This window comes from Eretmochelys imbricata, chromosome 2 (genome assembly GCF_965152235.1).
Source record: "Eretmochelys imbricata isolate rEreImb1 chromosome 2, rEreImb1.hap1, whole genome shotgun sequence".
In the NCBI taxonomy this organism is placed as follows: domain Eukaryota; kingdom Metazoa; phylum Chordata; order Testudines; family Cheloniidae; genus Eretmochelys; species Eretmochelys imbricata.
In genome coordinates, this window is record NC_135573.1 from 48,798,609 (window position 1) to 48,819,273 (window position 20,665).

General features: G+C 42.4%; 1 protein-coding gene across 3 annotated transcripts; it reads right to left on the reverse strand.

Annotated features, from left to right (window-relative positions):
• Positions 1–590: 590 nt before the first annotated feature.
• LOC144261009 (carbonic anhydrase 2-like) lies at positions 591–20,215 on the reverse strand. 3 transcript variants are annotated; one of them, XM_077810059.1, is made up of 8 exons: positions 20,044–20,215; positions 18,815–19,012; positions 7,615–7,733; positions 5,757–5,849; positions 4,812–4,874; positions 3,892–4,047; positions 3,495–3,654; positions 591–1,431 (listed from the first exon to the last, which is right to left on the reverse strand). In XM_077810059.1, exons 1-8 carry the CDS (start codon positions 20,075–20,077, stop codon positions 1,397–1,399), a joined length of 858 nt encoding a protein of 285 aa, XP_077666185.1. In that variant the 5' UTR covers positions 20,078–20,215; the 3' UTR covers positions 591–1,396. The 3 variants fall into 3 exon arrangements, with proteins under 3 accessions (XP_077666185.1, XP_077666188.1, XP_077666187.1); XM_077810062.1 differs by lacking the exon at positions 3,495–3,654 and having other exon boundaries at positions 20,044–20,204; XM_077810061.1 differs by lacking the exon at positions 591–1,431 and having other exon boundaries at positions 3,490–3,654; positions 20,044–20,214.
• Between the last annotated feature and the right edge of the window lie 450 nt (positions 20,216–20,665).

Here is a 20,665-nt window from a genome sequence, read left to right on the forward strand (position 1 = left end):
AACTTCTACAGCCCAAAATGCCATTAGCCTGCTTGGCAACAAGGGCACACTGTTGACTCAAATCCAGCTTCTCGTCCACTGTAACCCCTAGGTTCTTTTCTGCAGAACTGCTGCCTAGCCATTCGGTCCCTAGTCTGTAGCAGTGCGCGGGATTCTTCCGTCCTAAGTGCAGGACTCCTGAAAATCAATCCATTTAAACAGAGGCCTACCTATGGCCTTCAGAACCTAACTTGGTCTTCAGTATGATTTTGTTCTCCTTTTTGTTAAGGAGCAGCTCCATTATGCAAGTAGTTTTGCTGATCCTCAAGGGCGGTTGCTTAAGGCTAATACTCTATGTTAAAGATAGTTGCCTTCCTTTTGCTACCAGGGACTCTGTAAGGCAATCACCCTGTTACCAAAACTGGTTCACATTTCAGCTTCTGTTTCCTTGAACTCTGCGACAAAACCTGTGAGACTGGTCCCTGTGTATTCTATGTTTCTAATTAATATTTATTATAGTACTATGTGTCTAATTATATAATATACACACATGAATGCAGAAAACTCCCTGTCCCATTTTCCTGGATTGAATAATAGTCTGGAAACAGAACTATAATTATAGAGGTTTTTTTATTAGAGAATTTATCTAAAATACATATTCATTTCTTCTTTAAATTATGACATATTATTTTAATGGAAAGTTACTCTGTATTATATCTATGGGAATTAGTTTTATAAATATTTAATTTAAGACATTTTGTAATTTAAAAAAACACACTAACATTAAGACATAATTGAGGTTGATGATACCATGGCTAAAAATGTAAAATTTAAAAAATATTTACACTTCAATTTCTTAAAATCTAAGACATTTAATAATTATTAATTTGCTTTTCACTGCCTATGTTGACACAACTTAATCTCTTAAATCACATTTAAAATGTCCAAATTATTCTGTATTCCTGTGCTTCCAAAAAGCTTCACATTACTGAGTACAGTTAGTTATATGTACCATCACCTGTAGATGAGATTACTTAAAATGGCTTATTTTGCGGTCATTATGCGCTTTGCCAAACAGTCAAAGTGTCAGTCACAGCAATTATCAAACACCACACAGATTTCCCCTCTCCCCACACCTTAAGACCTTTTTTTCTCTTGGTCTAGGGTCTTTCACATTTCATTAGCCAGAACTTCAGATGCTGAATGGAAGAAGCGAGAGATCTAGGAGAAGAAATGTTGCCAGTGCACAGCTAGCAAAGGTTTGATTTGTGCTTAGCAGAAAGGACTCCTCCCTCACAAACACAGCAATTTCTTATGAGCTCAGTGCTTAGCTCATTGGAATGATGCTCTAACTTCTCTGCCCTTCAGAGGCTGGCATGGACGCCAGTTGTCCATCATATGGTATGGGGGCTCATTCTCAGCACTGAAGCAAAGGCCACGGAGTTTGCACAGCTGGAGAAAAAAGAAAGGATCAACATTAACCTTCAGATGCATCCTCATGCCTCCGGCAACCTATTTACGGTATATACTGTGAGCCAGAGACAGTACAACTCTTAGGGTATTGGGAAAGGTGGCTTAAAGATATCTAAGTGATCACCCCCCTCTTTGTTTTGCTGGCCAAGGAACTCAGTGCAAGGTGTTTCACCCAAACCCTTTCCTGCCCCTGACACATTCTTTTTGGCCATCGACATGCCATCTGTGCTGGTAGAGCTGGGAAAGAGTGGTATAGGTTTTATGGAACTTTTGAATCACAGGAACTTCACAAAGGGGCCAGAGCTGGCTCTGTGTTTGTTCCAGGTCTATAGATTAATTGAACACTTGGCTATTTTGAAAGCTGAAACTCTTTTGACAGTTTGATTTTTTAAATAACATTTACTTGATCCCTTTCTCATACTGGTGTAATTCAGCAATTACTTCAACAGAAGTCAGTGAAGCTATCCTGGGGTTAAACTGGTATGAGAAGAGAATAGATCTCAATTTCCATGGGAATGTATAGTAAGAATGTGACGGTCTATCCTAAAGCATGATCTGCAATTTCATAGCCCTCTAAAATAGAACCATCTCTGTGTATAATTGAGCCATAATACTCTTCTGTTCCAAAGGTCCCTTGGGACAGCCAGGCCCTGAAATATCTGAAGTAAATGTGCGGTTTCCCAAGCAGTAGGACATTTACCCTACACAGTGTTTATTCATGTACTTCCATTAAAAACAAGTCTTGCTCTGCTACCTTTGAGGTACCTGCTAGAATAATCAACACACAGGAGACTCTTTAGATGTGGTCCATAGGGAGCTATCTGACTACGTGTGATTTTTACACATACTTCAGCTAATTCAGAACTAACTGCAAAACCCAGCCCTCCAGGACACCATGTGGATTTGTCACAGGTACTCAGCTATTCATGCTGCTTTCTCATGTGTGACAAAGGTCAGACAAATATAATTCAATGCAAGTGACCAGCAGATTAGAAATAGTCCTCATTTTAATTAACTGATTCGGGACACCATATCTGAAAACACACAGCAATAGAAATTGCTGACAGAAGGATGCGAGGGGGCTGCAGCATTTGTACAGAATGGTTCTGTAGACATAAAATCATGCTACGCTCTGATTGGCAAAGAGCTGCCTTACGAGAGGCTTTTAACTTCACTGAGAGACATGGTACATAGCTCAGAATGCTGCAACCCTACGTGTTCCAATAATCAGTAATTCAGTATAGCAATTCTTATGGATTTGCTATCCTAAACCTCCTCCTCCTGACAAATATTCAAAATCTGCCTATCTTTAGAAAAAAACAGTTGCCAATTGTGAATTGAAGTCCAGTGAAAACATTCCCAACAGATGCTAAATTTTAGGATTTCCTTTTTTCCCCAAGCTGTTTTATGGTTTCTTGATTTGTTCAGCATTTAGGAATGACAAAATACATGATATGTGCAGCTTTGGTCTTGAGTAGTTGGTTTTGAAAGGTGCAATGTGATAAATGGATTTGTGGATGGGAAGAGATGGAGGATGGCTTTCATAAGGGAAAAATACTCATTTATGTTGAGTATTTCCCCTCTCCTCTCTCCCATGTTGTAAAGCTACATTCATGTCCCCTTGATCATCAGTAATAGTTCCTGTGGCTTTAAACACAGATGTCAAGCTAAGACTCACTCCAAAGCCTCTTATTAGTAGTAATAGATACTGTAGTTTAATGAACATTTCCAATAGTTCATCCTCTTCCTTTCCCCTGCACTTTTATTAAATTATGCCCAGCACCAGATCACAGCTTCTTTTCATCTCAAGTCAATAAAGAAACACAATTATTTGATTTATTGTTAGAGCAATAGCCATTGGTAAAATTGATGTAAGCCTGTGAGGGTAAACTAAAGCCCTTCAAATATGGCTTATATTTATAGACTCAAGGGTCCTATTTTTATCTTCTTAGCTAAACCACTGCAGCCCTGAGGATGAAACTTGAATCTACACAATTTCATTAAGGAATGGTGCACAGAACTAATGCCCAGAGACACTCAACTTGTCAGTGCTCTACTCTGAGAGCATTTGCCAGTGTCATCAGGCTGCACGATAAAAGAGTTTCTTGAGATAAAATGCAAACTTCTGGAAGCTGCAAATTTTCTGCATTCCAAGCAATGGCATTTCTTCTTGACTCCTGTCCTGAGTAGCAGCAAAGTCCACTTCAACACACATATGAACACAGTTACCAGAGAGGGAGAAAAAAAACATTTCAGATATGCATATTGAACCAATGATTCATGATGCTATCTTCTCTTTCACAAAGCTTTGCAATCGGACTCTATTCTGTTCCAGTAATGTAAACTGCAGCTTCAGCAGAAGATCCCACTGAAGTCTAAACGAAGGCGAATGAGAGTATTTTCATATAGAAAAATGACCTTTAGCTACTGAAGATTTACCTGTTCTGGACTGACACTGATGGGTTCTCTCAGAACATGCCAGATAACGCATTCAAGTAGAGGGGGAGTGGTCAGCGAACCTTGGTAAGTCCAGTAATCCAGGGATGTGGGAAGCAGATTCTTGGGATCATAGTTTGTGAAGGAAGCTTGCTTGCCCTAAGAAGATAGAACGGCCTGTTAAAACTGTGGTGTAAGACTAGTTGGAAAATACACACCTTGCTTGCATTAGTGGAGCTAGTTAAGGGAGGTTTGATATTTCTTGCCAAGTGTGTCCCCTGCTTTAGAAAGAGAGAGAGAGAGAGAGATGGATGCTAATTCTGAACAGTACTGAGATCCTCCTACAATTTGCTGAAAACTGTTGGGGTTAAAGTTGCTTAGCACCTTCCAGGATCAAGCCCTCCATCCTTGTTTCAAATGTCTAAAGTTACTGCCTCTTCCTCTAAAAACATCCACAATCTATATCCCATGCATAGATGGCAAAAGAAACAGAGCAAATATAAAAATTTGTGGGTCTGGTTCATAATGGCCAAACTCATCGACTTCAGTCATTAGTGTAACTCATCTGATTTACACCAGGCATGAACCTAGTCCAGCATAACAACTATGGACTCCACTGCAACTGAAAGCCAGAAGTACACGATCATAATGGTATGAAAACATTATTTACATAAATCCTTTCCGATTGCTGATGACCTACAATGCTGTATATCTTTTATTAGCCTAATTTAAAAAAAAGCATTTGAGCTCTCGTCAGGGTAGGGATTACAAAGGTGTCAGTGCTGATGACATGGAGAGCTGTTCTACTGTAGTACTTGCATATAGCAAGCAGAAGTAAGGAACTTCAATTTTGCACTTTTCAAGAAGAAGACTATAGAAAACAGCTGTGCTTGTTGTCAGTTGGCATAGAGATCATATACTACCTTGGTTTGAATGGAGTCTAGTGCATCGATAACTTTCTGTATCTCAGGCCTGTCACTTCCCGCCTATAATGAAAACCACATGAAAAGAAAGTAAGTAGGTGCATATGTGCTTGCTTAGATTTACCACCATAGTTAACTGAAGACACCATTTTAAATTAGATCACCACAGCACCAATTAGTTTCATAGAGATTTCTCATAATGCTGAATGATGAAAGTGGCTGTGCCCTCACATTGTAAAGCATATGAAGTTTGCCAGTCAGCACAAGCCATTTGTGCTGACTAATCTGCAGAAGTCAAGGATTGTGGGACAGAATAAAATGATTTTCTTTTAAGGTATGTGGATTTATTATTGGACTTTAAATTTGACTTCTGAGAAATGAACAGTTAAACTCCCAACAAAACCAGCATGACCAGAATAGAGGGAGCATAGTAGAGACAAATCATCATCTTTAGCTGGTTGTGTATTTCTCAACCTTTATATTAAGCCAAGGTAATTAATGTGGCACAAAACATCCTGCCATTGAGGAGTGACAAATGAAAGGGAAAATAGAGGTTATTTATGCCTGGTTTACACAGTTTTTATACCGTGTGATTTTTTTTCATGGCATACTTATACCAATACCACCACCCCTAATGTGGACACAATTATATTGGTATAAAGGGCCATAGACCAATATATCTTACTGCTTTTCATACAGTAGGACTTAGTGAGTATAGGCACCTTTATACCAATATAACCCTGGGGGGAAGTACCTCTTTAACGCTACGGTATTTCTAAACCAGTACAACTTCTGGGTGTAGACAAGGCCTTAGACTGTAATCTTGTTGGGATGGGGGCATGTTTTAGTTCTGTGTTTGTATTGCAATAGTGCTAGGTGCTCCATCATGGTAGGTGCTGTACAAACAATACATTACTATAATAATAAGGTGATTGTTCAACTAACCTGCAGAAAAACGCCTACCACAGTCAAGCCATCAGGATGCTTCACAGCTTCATCAAATCTACCATATTTTGTGTTCCAGTGAACCAGGTGAAGCTAGAATCCAGTAGACAAGAGACATTTGTAAACAGCACCTTCCATCTAACAGAGCATCTCAACTAATAGATGACCATTTACCAAAAACATTAACACAGATTGTGTTTTACTGCTGAAACTTGAAGAGTTTTGCATACAGCTCTGAAATTGTTGCATCATTGATTTGCTTTTATGTCTCTTGTAGAAATTTGTGCAATAGATATTTATAATAAGAAGTGCTTCTCATACTTATTTTCAAAAACATTTTCTAAATGCCAAGTGTGGAACATATCTTGCAGTCCTTATTCTGGTAAAACTCCAGTTGACTTCAGTGGGAATTTTGCTGAAGCAAGGACTGCAGGATTTGGCCTAATTTTAAATCAAAGTATTCTGTCCTTTTTTTTTTTTTTAAAAAGGATATAGAGTTAAACATGCTCTAAATAAACTCCATTGACTTAGGGGAGTTATACTTGTTTACACTATGGCTGAGTTTGGCCTGCAAATTTTAAGGTAATGCCTTAAAAATGACAGCTCCTGGAAAACTTTGGAGGACATTCTGTTTGGAAATAAATGTACCTCTGCATCAATCTAGTTGGTTTGCTCTTCTTTTTTGTTTTTGTTTTCTTAGTTGTTTTTAGGGCTATTAAGATGAAGACAGGATTTTGATTCTTCAGAAGCTCATCTCCTCCTGCTGCTTATTCCTCATTTGAAATCATAACAATCTGTGCCATCATAACTATCTGCACAGGAAGTTCAGCAGCTAATTATGGTGCCACAAGCAGAATTTTATAATCTTTGTATAATCCTACAAGGTGCTCAGAGCCTTCAGAAAGTTGAAAGATGCTCGGTACCTCGTGAAAAAGAAGCAGAAGCAGGGCAGGTGAACTCTCAGACCAGATTGTCACTGGCCCTGCATGGGTGCACAAGGGATAGGAAAAGAAAGGGTGCAAGGAGCTACTTCTCTTATACTCCAGTGCAAGAGCCAGTCACAATTCCAATCCTTGTGCTACCTTAGTGCAAGAATTGGGAAATGCCACCTCCGCTGCCACTGCTAGACTTCCAAAGCGGACAGAGAGGGGTGAGATAGTTAATCTAGGGCTTTGTCCTCCTTCCGCTCCAGGAGCAGAGTAGAGGTGAGCCTGGGTCCAGGGGAGTGTAGCAAAGGGTAGTGCAGCAACTGCTCTAGCATGCAGTCCTATAGGGGTCCCTGGCTGGGTCAACCAAAATGTCTGCTTGAGGTCCCACTGCTGTATGTCCCCTCCACAGTTCCTCTTGCTCGGTCACTACCACAGATCATGACTTGAAAACTACAATAAAGCCTTTAAGAAACCAAAAGTCTTGTCGTGTCAGAGCAAACACTTTGGTTTTTAACACTAGAGACAAGAAAATGGGGAACCTATGATATACAGATGCACAGGGAATAGAATTTTTTCCAATGCTTCCCATGAGCCGTCTGTTTGTTTTGTTTCTGTCACATCTGTGAAATGAAGTGGCTGCAATGGAAATCTTTTACAGTGAATACCACATCTCGCTTGATACCATCCAGCACTTTTAGGCTGTATCTACACAAGATTTTGCTTAACATTTCCCACCATTCTATAGTATGGTGCTGCTTCTGTGTCGGGAGCACTAATGTAGACCAGCAGCCGACATCTGAACCACCATGTTGTCTTACCCTGCTAGAACTCACAGCACTGCTGCCACTGGGGGAGTAGCGCTGATGGGAAATTTTAAGGAAAAATGCCTAGTGTGAACAGTCCCCTATAAGAAAAAAATCCAGTCTTACCTCGGCTTCATATTGCACTCCATCCACAGTGTGCTCAGAACCTTGGCCTTCACAGGAGCCCCAGTGAATGTGAAACTGAATCAGTCTGTAGGTTCCCTCAAGCGCTCCGCCCCTCAGCACTGCAAACCAAACAGCCTCCATTAGTATTTGCCTCACCTCCTTTGTTATGGAGCCTTACTCTAAAACAGAACACTGAACTCCGGGCTTCTAAGGGCAGGTCTACACTACAAACTTGTATTGGCACAGCTGCACCTAGTCTACACCAGACATCTAAAAACTTAAATGGCTTTAATATGTGAGATTCATCAGCAATTTACCAGCCATGCTAATAATACAAGGTGACTGGATTTAGGAAAGGTTTGTGAGAAACTTTTCTGTCACAATATAATAAAAAATTCTAAAAAGATGAATAACCAGAATTCTAGGGCCATATAGAAAATGTTCCACCAAAGCACTCTTAAAGGCCTAAAAGTGTTTGCCTTACTCATGCAAATTGCCCTTTCATTTTATGCCATCTATTTAGGCCTTAATCCTGCAAACATCATGGTGCACAGCAGGGAGCCCAATGTTGCTGTGCTCTAGTGTAAGTATGAGTAAAGGCCAGCAACAGGCACGTATGAGGTTAAACACTAGGCATTGCCTTCCTCACTAAAGTGAGGTAAATCTCAAGCCTCTTGTGTTCCCTTCTCCATTAGTCCCTCCCAAAATATTGGTAAAATAAGGACTGGCACATGAGTCAGGTCTGAGGAGAGACGGGTTTGGAAATGAGGCCCCTATTTGGTATTACTCTTGCTACTACAGTAACTAAGTCCTAGTGTAACCAGAGCACTCAGTAGCACTCTCAATTATGCAGGATTGGGTTCCCTGAATTCCCTTTCCTGCTCATTAATTTTCACCTTGTGTTTAGACTCCGAACAGCCCACCCTTGTGAGATGCAGGATCAAGCCCTGAGCCTGGAAAATGCTCAGGGCAGGGAAACTGTCTTCATGTGCAGCACCAAGCCCGAACAGGTAATAAGTAATCCTATTGAAGTTAATGGAGCAAATCGTGTGGGTAAACAGAGAAACGTTTAGGCCAAATTGTTCTTCTGCGGAGCATTTAGGCCTCACAATCTAATTCTTTGTTTAAGCTGGTATTATCTGAAAAGCAAAGGTATTTTAGGAATAAAATTTAAGATGATATAGACCCTAAAACCCAATTTTGTACTTGCAAAGTGACAGAAACGTGCTATATGTTACCATAAAAGTGCCTGGATTATGCATCACAAACAAAATAGGTCAATGGAATAAAAATGCTTTTCTCTGTTTGCAAACAGTCCATACCCAGGACTGTGCCAGTGTGTGCATGTGTGAGAGTATGTAAATTGATTACAGTAGGCCACTATCTGTTCAGTTTTGGCTAACTTTGACTATATGCAAGCACAGACTAAAATAGCCATTGACAACTGGGGCAGGGGTAATTACAATGATGTGAAGGGAATGACTCAAGACTTTAGCCACAAGAAAATGCAATTTAAGATATACACAACAACCTTTGCATCCATTGTCAAGGCTACAGCTTTGTAGGTATAATATTAGATTTGAAAAACTTAGGTACAATGGGCAAAATATACCCTTTGGGCTAGAGTCACAAAAGGAATTAGGTACCCACAGTAGCAGTTAGGTGCCTACATCCCAAATCGGAACCCATTGGCAATCACAAAAGCTCCACTCCACTGCCACTGAACCTGTAGGTGTTTAAACATGGGTGCACAACACAAGCGCAAGTAAATGTGAGCAGGAGAAAATTGCTAGCTGGGTGTGGGGTGAAAAAGGGAACAGCCAATCTTTGTCACATGTTCCTGTCTCAAAGCAGCATGTTCTATACAGCAGTAACTCCTGTTCTGTGGCTAAGGCTCATGTGACTACATGATGATGGGCTACAAATGTGATTTTTTTTCTATTCAATGACAACATGAAAGATGTTAAGGTACAATACATTTTGGGGCACTTCATTTCAATTTAGAAGTGGGCACTGTATTTTTTCTGTATTGAGACAATGTTGAGCAGATTTGAGATTTATTATCAGTAATGATGATGATGATGATGAATAATACCCTGAGCAGTTACATAGATCCCAAAGCACTTTACAAAGGAGGTAAAAGTGCTTTGACTCGTAGGAAAGTTTAATGATCAAATCCTATTCACGTGGGTAAGGCGAGAAGTCCCATTGATGTCACTGGGATTCCTTGCATGAATACATTAAACTGGATTTGGCCCTAACACATTTCCTGGTGAGATCGTAGAGTGTGTAGAACTAAAAGGACATTTTGTTGATTAAGAGAAATCTACACAGTCAAAGGCATCTGGTTACATGGGCCAGGCTATTCTACTGTAAAAGAAGTTTTACTGAGCAGTTACCACTCCCATATTTACTTCAGAGCATTAGCAACTTTGGCCTAAACTGTGTGGGTAGCATTGATGTTATTTAGAGAAGAGTCAGGTCCTTTATGTGAAGCTTTGCAGGAATACTGTGGCTTTACTGCTGGGATTCCAAACACTGATGGGATGTATTCACTATAAAGAGCAAGCCCTAATTTATCTTATTCAGGGAAACGCTTTTCTTGGAAAGAATCCAAATGGCTAAACTGCAAGATTCCTTCAAAAAATAATTCAGACATTGAATGAAATCCTCCACTTACACAAATCAAATTGGTAGGAAATAAACTATTCTAAGGCTTGTTAATCTGAATAAATGCAGAAAAAGGGAATACTCCTCAAATGGAAATGAGTAAAAATGGAACATTTTCCTATAGCTGAAAAAATAGTCATCCAAGCAAGATGGAAGTCCACTGCTCAAAATCTATGGGATTTAGTGCTAATTCAGAGTCCTCTCAAATGAAAACCCTAGCAGTCACAGAACACCAATTTGGCAGAGGAGATATAATAAATGAAATATTACTAAAAACATGCTATGTTTGAACACACTGTACTGTTAATGGATGGGGAATACACTAAAGAGCATGCTCAGGGATTCTGAGTACTTATGTAGGGGGTGGGCTTCCCCAGCTGATATACTGAAGAGTTCAGCCAGGGTGAATCATACTTTCTGTAAGGCTGCAAATACACAGGACAGAATGTCACATTTGGGGAGATGTTCCCTTTTTATTTTATCTCTCCCAAGCATCCCTCCTAGGAGAATATATCACAATAAGCAGAGAGTAAAGCAGGACCAATGGTTCTGAATGGACGGGTTCACCTTGTGATGCAAGGCTGTTGTGGGAAACCTCTGCAATAAATTTCACCAAAAGAAAACCGTGTGACAATTACTGCTGATAAACAACCTCATCTGACTCTCATAGAAGCCATTTGGGAAGCCCCAGAGGGCAGAAGGTGTTTTGAGGAGATAACATAAAAGAAATTAAACACTCCCAATATGTGCCATATTTGCACAAACTGTATATTAGCAGTGTGACAGTGACGGTGACACACCCTAACTGAACTTTTAGATATGGCCTGAGTGTCAGCTAAGGATAGCTTGCCCTGTCCAGGATATAAGGCTACCCCCTGAGCATGCTGACCAGAGTACTCCTCATGCCATTAGTAGTTAATGCAATTAAGAGTGTGTGTGTGTGTGTAGACAGGCATACATACATACACCCATGTTTATACATGTACACACATACCTCCCTACAGATGCACAATGGACTCATGGCATAAGGAAAAATCTGAAGAACATTTTCACCTGATAATCTTGAGTCCTTAAGTAGGGGTGGGCTGTCCCTAGTTGACACACAGGCCATACTGAAAAGTTCAGCCCAGGTGAGTCATAGTCACTGTCAAGCTGCCTATATATATATATATATATAGTATGTGCAAATATGGCACATAATGAGAGGTGTTTCATTTCTTTTATCTTATCTCTCAAAAACACACCTTCTCTATCAGGCTCTCCAAATGGCTTCTAACTATGGTTGCCAACCCTCCAGGATTGCCCTGGAGTTGCCAGGAATTAAAATTTAAAATTTAATTAAAAATTATATCATGTGATGAAACCTCCAGGAATGTGTCCAACCAAAATTGGCAACCCTACTTCTAACAGAGTCAGAAAAGGTTGTTTTCAATGGGTACAGTTAAACAAATTTCCCTATAGTGAAACCATTTGCAGATATAACTTATGCATATTAAACATAATATATGTCAGAAATCCCTATGAATCATTAATAAAAAAGTGAGTAAAGTGCATTGCTGTTAACATCAGAGGGGAACAGATCAGGAACACCAAGCCTCTAAGGGTGAAATTCATCAGGGCACAAGGCTCAGTGCAGCACTTAAGTCCTACATTATCCCTTAGCAAGCGATTTATATGGGTTTTAAATGGTCAGACCCTGTGTGCACCCTCTGCAATGGGGTGAATTTCATCCTGTATGAGCTGTCCTTGAATTGATAATTGCTATATTATAAGCATGAAGATGATTTTCAACAATATTGTGGTAACAATATGTCGTCTTGTCTCCTGGCAGCTGGATGTATGGAACAGTCCTAGCAACTGTTACTAAAAAAGTGTATTGTGTATTGCAAAATATTACAATAGTACCAACAGGTGCTTATTTTCCTTGACATCTGATGGATGATGAACTGAGACATAGGAAGGCAGGGTACCTTGCCCCAAAGAGCTTACAAGTCTTTTACAACTTCCAGTAAATGAATAAATGAAAGAGGTTGAGGAAAGTGATATCAGACAAACAGAACAGACGGAGATGACTGTATGCAGTGTTGTTGTAGCCGCGTTGGTCCCAGGATATTAGAGAGACAAGGTGGGTGAGGTAATATCTTTTACTGGACCAACTTCTGCTGGTGAGAGAGACAAGCTTTCAAGCTTACACGAAGAAGAAGAAGAGCTCTGTGTAAGTTCAAAAGCTTGTCTCTCTCACCAACAGAATATGGGGATGATTGGCACACATCTCGTTAGCTGTATATTTTAAAAACAAGTGCTGCCCAACTTAGCTGTTATTAGTTGACTAACTTCTTCCGTTGACACAGTAGAAGCGACTCTTAAGGAGGGAGTTGAATGAAGTGAGGAGAGTTTCCTCGCACCCTATGTGCCCATTCCAAAACTGATTTCTGGCCAGATTTATAGTTTAAAACAGGGATCGGCAACCTTTGGCACGTGGCCCACCAGGGTAAGCCCCCGGCGGGCTGGGCCAGTTTGTTTACCTGCTGCATCCTCAGGTTCGGCCGATCGCAGCTCCCACTGGCTGCGGTTCGCCGCTCCAAGCCAATGGGGGCTGTGGGAAGCGGCAGCCAGCACATCCCTCGGCCTGCACCGCTTCCCGCAGCCTCCCAGTGGGAGCTGCCATCGGCTGAACCTGCGGATGCGGCAGGTAAGCAAACCGGCCTGGCCCACCAGGGGGCTTACCCTTGCAGGCCGCATGCCAAAAGTTACTGATCCCTGGTTTAAAACATAACTGAAAGAAATAACACAACAGCTGCCTTGGACTATAACAGTGAGAAAGTTCTGACTCGCACAGGTGTGTCCTGAAGCACAGAGGTTAGCCTCTCCATTTCTTTAGCCACAGGAGTTCTTTTCAGTCAGTTCCCCTTATGATTCAAAATATTGGTTTAGACGTACAGTAATGTAAATATTCAGTATTCTGGACATATAATGGTGACATGTAACATTGGGCAATAGCTAATGTTATACCGTCAGTGTTTGTGGGCCTAAAAATAGACCTCCTGTGCCAAAGGCTGTATTCAGAACATCTTATCTTGAAGACTGCAGACCTGCATGTTTCCTCCCTAAACTGATCCTTGCTGCAGTGGGAAATGGAAAAATCCAACAGCGACGCAGTTTGCAGTGTAACTCACTGCAAACCAAGGAGTGCCCACACACTCTCTCTTAGGATAACAAATATTCCTTGGTCTGTTTACACTGAGTCATAACTAAAGAAATGTATCTGAATGGTCCCCCAGGTACCTCCATTCTTTTCCATTATAGAAAGAATCACCTGAAAAAAATATACTTGCGTAAAATTATTGAGGAGAGTCTTCCATGCAGTACTAGTGTCAAAGTTGCCCCTATATGTTGACCTCCCAGGGATGGCAGAGTAACTTTAAGGTTTTAAGTTGATTGTATTTCCATAAAAATGTCAAATGTACATGAATTTGTAGCTTGACTTAGAATATTTTCTCTATCTTAAAAGCAATTATATAAAAAAGAAAAGAAACAACTAACAAAGCGTTAGCCATAAGGAGAAATTACCAGTCTATTTACTATTAGCTGTAGAACTTGAAATCAGATTTTCCAATTATATTGTATCATCTTTATAGCTAAAAAATAGATCAGTTTATATTATGATTATAAAACAAATTCATTACTGACAGGATTCTTTGCTTCATATAAGCTCAATAAGCATGAGAGGTGCTATAGAGCATTGTGCTCACTACTGTGAGCAGTGCCATTGAAATTAAGGCCCTATGCATATTGTGAAAACATTTCTGAGAAACGTTTATATAAATCAGGTTATAACCAGGTTACAGGTTTTCTTGACACTTTTAGCTGTCCTGAGGCAAGTCAGTTGTCAACTTTGGTTAGTCGCTGTTTCTTGCGGTCATTTAGCAATAGTGAAAGTGTAACTATTTCCTCACAACAGGATTTAAAGTGCCTGTAACTTTAACTAGGTGCAAATATCATCTTTGCTACAAATGCAGTAGGGACAAATCCCAAGAATAAGGTGCATTTATTATGATATTTTCGGGCCTGATCCTGCAAACACTAAATACTGCATGTAATGCTTACTACCTTGAGGTGTTCCATTGATGTAGTTGTATTTCTGAGATATCAGAATGGATACACTGTAGTCTTTGATTTAGTCCCTATGGCAGTGATTCCCAAACTTGTTCCGCCGCTTGCAGGGAAAGCCCCTGGCGGGCCGGGCCAGTTTGTTTACTTGCTGCGTTCGCAGGTTCGCCCGATCATGGCTCCCAGTGTCCGGGGTTCGCTGCTCCAGGCCAAGGGGAACTGCTGGAAGCGGTGTGAGCCGAGGGACATACTGGCCGCTGCTTCCAACAGCTCCCATTGGCCTGGAGCAGAGAACCGCGGCTACTGGGAGCCGCGATCGGCCGAACCTGCAGATGAGGCAGGTAAACAAACCGGCCCGGCCTGCTAGGGGCTTTCCCTGTACAAGCAGCGGAACAAGTGTGGGAACCACTGCCCTATGGTATTTGTAGCAAAGAGACTATTTGCCCTTATTTAAAGTGTCAGACATTTTAAATGCCACTGCTAGGAAATACTCACACTTTCACTATTACTAAAAGACCACAGAGTATGTCTATACAGGATTTTGGAGCAAGTGAGAGCAAGCCTCCCAGCCTGGGTCGACGTACTCGGGTTAGCAGGGCTCACATTAGCACTTTCTATATAGCTGTATGGACAGCGCTTTGAAGTTGCAGCCTGGGCTATGAAGCCTGAGGAGGGGTGGGGTGAACTTCAGAGCCTGAGCTCCTACCTCAAGCCGCAACTTCAAACAGTGTCTACAAACCTATTTTTAGAGTGCTAACATGAGCCCCCCTGGCAGAAGTCTGTTGACCCAGGCTGGGAAGCTCACTCCTGCTTCCTCCAAAATGATGTGTAGACATGGAGAAGCCAAATAAAATATTTAGCCACAAGAATTAAAGTGGATGAAGAGAAGATAAAAATAATTGGAGTAGTTTGTATCCTGCTTGGTACAAACGGTCTCAGAAAGCTTTCCGTAAAATTGCAAACAAAACAAAATACATAAAATGTCCATACTAAGGGAAAATCGTGGCCTTTCAAAATAGAAAAACGCTTGAGTAAAATAAATGTCACTATTGATTTGTGGGCATTTCACTACTTACAGCATTTCTAAGGCTGAACTAGTAACCGTAAAATATTAAGGACACACTTTAAAAAGCCCAGGGTCTAATCCTGCCCATCTAATTCTTACCAGTAGTTCCAAGAACTTCAGAAGAACTACACTTGTAAGCAAGAGCTGCAGGATTGGGCCGAGAGCTTTTATAAAACATTTTTTTTAAAAAGATTACTCTCAATACTTAGTGGTTTCTAAAAATTTAAATTTTCTGAAGCTATCACATACCTTTTTCTATCATGATTTAGTTTAGAAATCTTAAACCATTACTATACAAAGGAGTTTTTTAGAATACTGAACATGCTTGGGATACTGGAATAATGAAAATAGAAATTGAATCAAGAATTATGCACATACAAGCTTCTGTTATTACTAAAGAGCAAATTTTCTAAAAGAGCAGACTAAAGACTTTTTTTCCCCTATGACAATAGAGTATTCATAAAAGACACATGGAATTGTTTTTATTTTGAAGAGATTTAAACATTTATTTTGGACTTTTATTACACTGCACAATACCTTGGTGCCTCAGCAAGGGAGAAGGATGATTTTTAAATACATTTTTTTTGCATTAGTGTTTAGGCACTCGACAAGTTATGCAGGAGACACATGCAATGCATTATATAACAAATATATATGGAACCTTTTCTTTTCTAGGGGCTATGTTTTATATCAGGTATCTGGATATTCTGATCTCTAATTTCTGTGTATTTTAATGATTTTATTAATAATGACCACATGAAATATTGTCTGAATCAGAGAAATGCATAATGGTCACAATGATGCTATTCCAAAAGATTTTATCCAAAAACGTTTTTTGCTCTTGCACCTATTTTTACTAAGACATTAGAACCTCTGCCTGTAATTTCAGGGACATGCCCTGATTCTGTAAACAATAAGGCCCTGATCCTGCAAACACTTAAGTATATGCATAACCTTAGTCACAAGAGTAGTGCTGTTGACTTCAATGGGATTAGTCACACAAGCCAAACTATGCACATGTTTAAGTGCTTGTAGGATCTAGGCCAATGGGACTACTTCTTTGCATAAAATTACTTGTGCGTAAAATTAGTCACAAATCAGGACCTTACTTACTACTTCATGGTGTGCTTACTACATTAAGTAGTCCCACAGACATAAATGGGACTTCTCATCGGCGTGAGAACTACACCTTTTAATAAGTATTTGCAGGATTAGGTCCTTAAATTTTAATGTAAAAAGGGACATCACATAAAATAAATTCTTATAATTTCTCCTTGTGCTTGCTACATTATGTTTAACCAGGAACTTGGTAAAGAAATAATCAAGCTCAGCATCAGAATGTTGTATATAGGAAGTGCATGAAATGTAAGCAAGTCATAAGCAGCTTTTGTTGTGTTGTAAAATTAGGCTAACTAGTTAAATGCATACAAATTAATCAATTAAGTGTGCAGCCAGCTAGATTTTATGTACCGTGATTTTCAAAAGACTATCAGAGAGTACAGAATCTACCCTCAGGTGAATTTATACAGATATCTGTATAATGTTTTTTTTTTCCAGTCCAGTGTTTGATGAGTTGTAGAGCTACTGTATTTTCACTCTCATCCCCTCCTCCTCCCACTCTCTGCAAGCTGTAGCTGTGTGTGAATCATTCTCGCAGAACAGAGATATTCAATTTCTGTGCTATTTTTTTTTCTCATTAGGAGCTGTTCTTCCAAAGGATATTTATGAAAACTTTTATATACCCTGGCAGTTTTCTGTTTCTGAGTTACTGAATTTAAATTAAGTTTCACAACATCCTTCACACACACACACACACACACACGGAGAAGGATGCGGCCCTGAAAAGCAAATCTGCTTTTTGCAATTTCATCATGTTTCCCACTTCTCATGACATAGTTAAAATTCACTAAAGGTTTGAACCTGCATGGTGCTGAGCACTGTCAATTCCAACCAACTTCAACAGGACTTAAGAGTTCTCAGCACAGAATTGGGCACTACAAAACTGTGTGAGTCAGAGTACTCCTTTTCTTGAAGCAAAACAGATATTCATGCTACAATGGATGTTCTGACTGAATTGTATATCCTTGTCTATACATTTGTGAAACATTTAGCTATCCATTTAGTCCCATTTACTCTAAAGGCAGGTTGGAAAATATGTTTTTGGGTTTTCATTATAGTTTTGAACAACTACAATACTGCCTAGGTTCATACACACACAAAATATTGTAGGCACTGATAATTTGTTTTCAGCACCATCCCCTAAATGACATTGCCAAGGAACTGCTTAGGAAAAACAGGGCACTTGCTCAAGCAAGTTAAATAAGGCAGTGTCTAGAGAAGGCAGCTACTGTCTCTACAGAGGGATTGTTTTCCCCTTTCTAAATTAAATATAGAGGCACATTCATTGCAGAAGGGTGGTGATTTCTGCAAATCCCGCCAGCTGAGAAATTACAATTAGGGAGCAAGCCTGCAAAACCCTTGCTCATACAAGTAGCCCTGACTCATGCAAATACTCTCATCCACTTCAATGGGACTACTTCTGTGAGTAAGGACAGATCATGTGTATAGAGGTTTTCAGGATCAGGCCCTTGTCAGTACAGTACAATGAACAGGCTCCTGAAATACCGCAGAATAGCTAGCTCTCAGTGAACTGTGTGGGAACATGCTACATGTATTGCTATCTTTATCTAGAAAGCACAGAGTCAGGGAATGCCAGGGCTGATGCGGATTTAAATTAGAGAATATCAAACTCATTTCCTGGCTGTTCCACTACTGACCTGGAGAGATGCCCCCTTTTTCTGCACTGCAATTGTTGGCAGCAAAAATATAAAACTGAAGAGGCTATTTCCAAATCATTTCAAGTTGCTAATTTTAGTTGTTTTGCTATTCTGTTGTCCTTTTCTTCCTGCAGTGCATCCTGCCTTTTTACTGTAACCATTTAGCAGGTATTACTCAAAGCTAGTATTTTTCAGGTGGAGAAATACACTTTGTCATCCCTGATAAATTACCTCACTTCTGTCTATTGTGCATTTGAGGCATGATGCAAATCCTACTGAATTCACTGAAAAGATTCCCTTTGACTTCAGTGGCCTTTGGATCAGGCCAGGTCAAGACAGTACATAAAACATCAACTTTCTTGTAATTAAAGCAAAGGATGCCTAAATGAACTGAATGAATCTTTATGGGTTGAATCCTGACCCGATGAGGTAAAAACTCCCATTGACTTCAGCGGGAGCCGGATTTCACCACATCGTTTTAGTAGAAGATAAGGAGGAAAGTGTTAAAATCCTCTCCCCCCTTCCCAATCTGTCCAATTTCAATCCCTTACAGGAGCACCTGAAAGCGAGGACTCACCTGATTTGTCAGCAGAGTCGTCAAACTCCACATTGAAAGAGTGCCCATTGTTGACGATGTTTTTAGCTGTGGAGGGGTCATAATGGACATGCAAAGGCTTCAGAGAAGCGTCATACTGGGCGGACTGGGTGTTGATATTAATAGGGGACTGATGCTCTCCATTGGCAATGGGGAAATTCTCATGCCAATGAGCAGGTCCTACAAGAGAAAGCACACACAAATCCAACGTGAAAAAGATGCAGGCAAGACACAGAGGTGGAAATAATTTATAACAAATGCAATAGAGGAGTTGATGCTATAAGTGCATTTGCTGCTTTAACTCTTGCATCAATATTTAACGATGCACCCGTCTTCGCCACCTCCGGCCCTTGCCACATAAACCCGGAGATCCTGAGAACTGACCATTCACGTTAGGGAGGCGCTGGTCTCAAGCCCCTTAAATGAGAGAACTCACGAGACGCGGGTGCGGTGTGGACGCAGGAGGGCCCGATCCTGCGCTGATTGCCCGCCCAGCCCCTCACTGCATTTAGCAGGGGTTGGGATGTGCAGGGGACACAGGTCTGACCTCTCCCCCGCTCCCCATCTGATTTGAAGAGCTCCGCTACAATACTGCTGTCAGGAGAAACCAGAAGATGCTCCAGCCTCCCCCACGAGTCCAGATCTATGAGAGAAACTTCATCGCAAAGGACAGAGCCACCCTCGGCTGAACTGTCCAGCGGTTGGGGAAAGAGCTCGTGGGGCTGGAGGAAGGAGGAACGCCCTGGGACCGGGCACCTGCGTGGCAATGCCTCTGCCAGGAACCGCACGTCCAGGGGGGCAGTGACCGCACGTCACCAGACCCCCCCCCCCAACTAGAGCAATCGGGGCTCCTGGGGCCGGCTTCCGATCTCAGCTCAGTAAATCCGGAGGCGCTGCCATGGGCTTCAGTGGGGTAGATCGCGCTGGGGCCGGTCCCTCCACCTCCACAGCGCCCCAAGCCGGCTCCCCCCCCCCGGTGCCAGAGGCAATGCGGTCCCCGTGCCGGCCGCAGCACCGCCCGGCTCCGCGGCAGGGCATGCCCCGCACCGCCCCGCGCTCAGCGGAGCCGGCGCTGCCAAGGGGCAAAGAGCAGCGGCGCAGGCTGAGCCGCGCGGTGGCTGCGGCAGGTGCCGACGGAGCAGCCGGGAGCCGGCCGGGGAAGCCCAGCGGGGACCCCCGGGGGATGGAGCCCGGCGCGCCGGCTCGCTCACCGTTGTGGCTGGCGTAACCCCAGTGATGGGACATGGTCTCGTTCTCCTGGCCTGGCCGGCTCCTGCAGGACGGTGGCCCCGGCTCGCCGTCAGGGGCTTTTATAGGCTCCCGCCAACTCCATGCCCCAGTCTGAGGCCGGCGGGGGGAGGAGGGCGACTCCGGCTCCGGCTCAGCCCGCGCAGGGGGCGGGGAGAGGCAGCGAGCCCTTTATAACCTGCCGTCGCCATCCTCCCTCCGGCCGCCGCCGCCGGAGCGCAGCCCGGGACCGGCAGAGCGGCAGCCGGGCTGGCCCGCAGCCCATCCCCCGGCTGGCCGGGACCCCGGCAGGGCGCCCGGGATGCGCGAGCGAGCGCTGTCCTCCCGCGCCCTGGGGATGCGAACCGGAGCGACTCCCACCGTGCCCGCCCTCCCCGAGAGCGGCGGGCCGGCCCCACACCTGCAGCGCGGGTGCGCACGCGGCCCTGCCGGCGGCCCTCGCCTCAGCGCCGGGCAGCGCGGTGACCTTGGGACGTGAGCGCGGGGCTAGCTCCGCTGCGGCAGGGCGGGCGTGGAGCTGGAGCTGCTGCCTGGGCCGGGGGAGGGGGGGGGGGGATAGTTAAGTTGCTGCTGCTCCCTGTTGGG

Excerpts from the sequence above, each read along its gene's own strand:
- LOC144261009 (XM_077810059.1), bottom strand. The coding sequence starts at position 20,077 with ATGTCCCATCACTGGGGTTACGCCAGCCACAACG. Across the intron at positions 19,013-20,043 it reads GGGTTACGCCAGCCACAACG|GACCTGCTCATTGGCATGAG; the intron begins GTGAGCGAGCCG and ends TTTCTCTTGTAG. Across the intron at positions 5,850-7,614 it reads GAGTGCAATATGAAGCCGAG|CTTCACCTGGTTCACTGGAA; the intron begins GTAAGACTGGAT and ends ACTGGATTCTAG.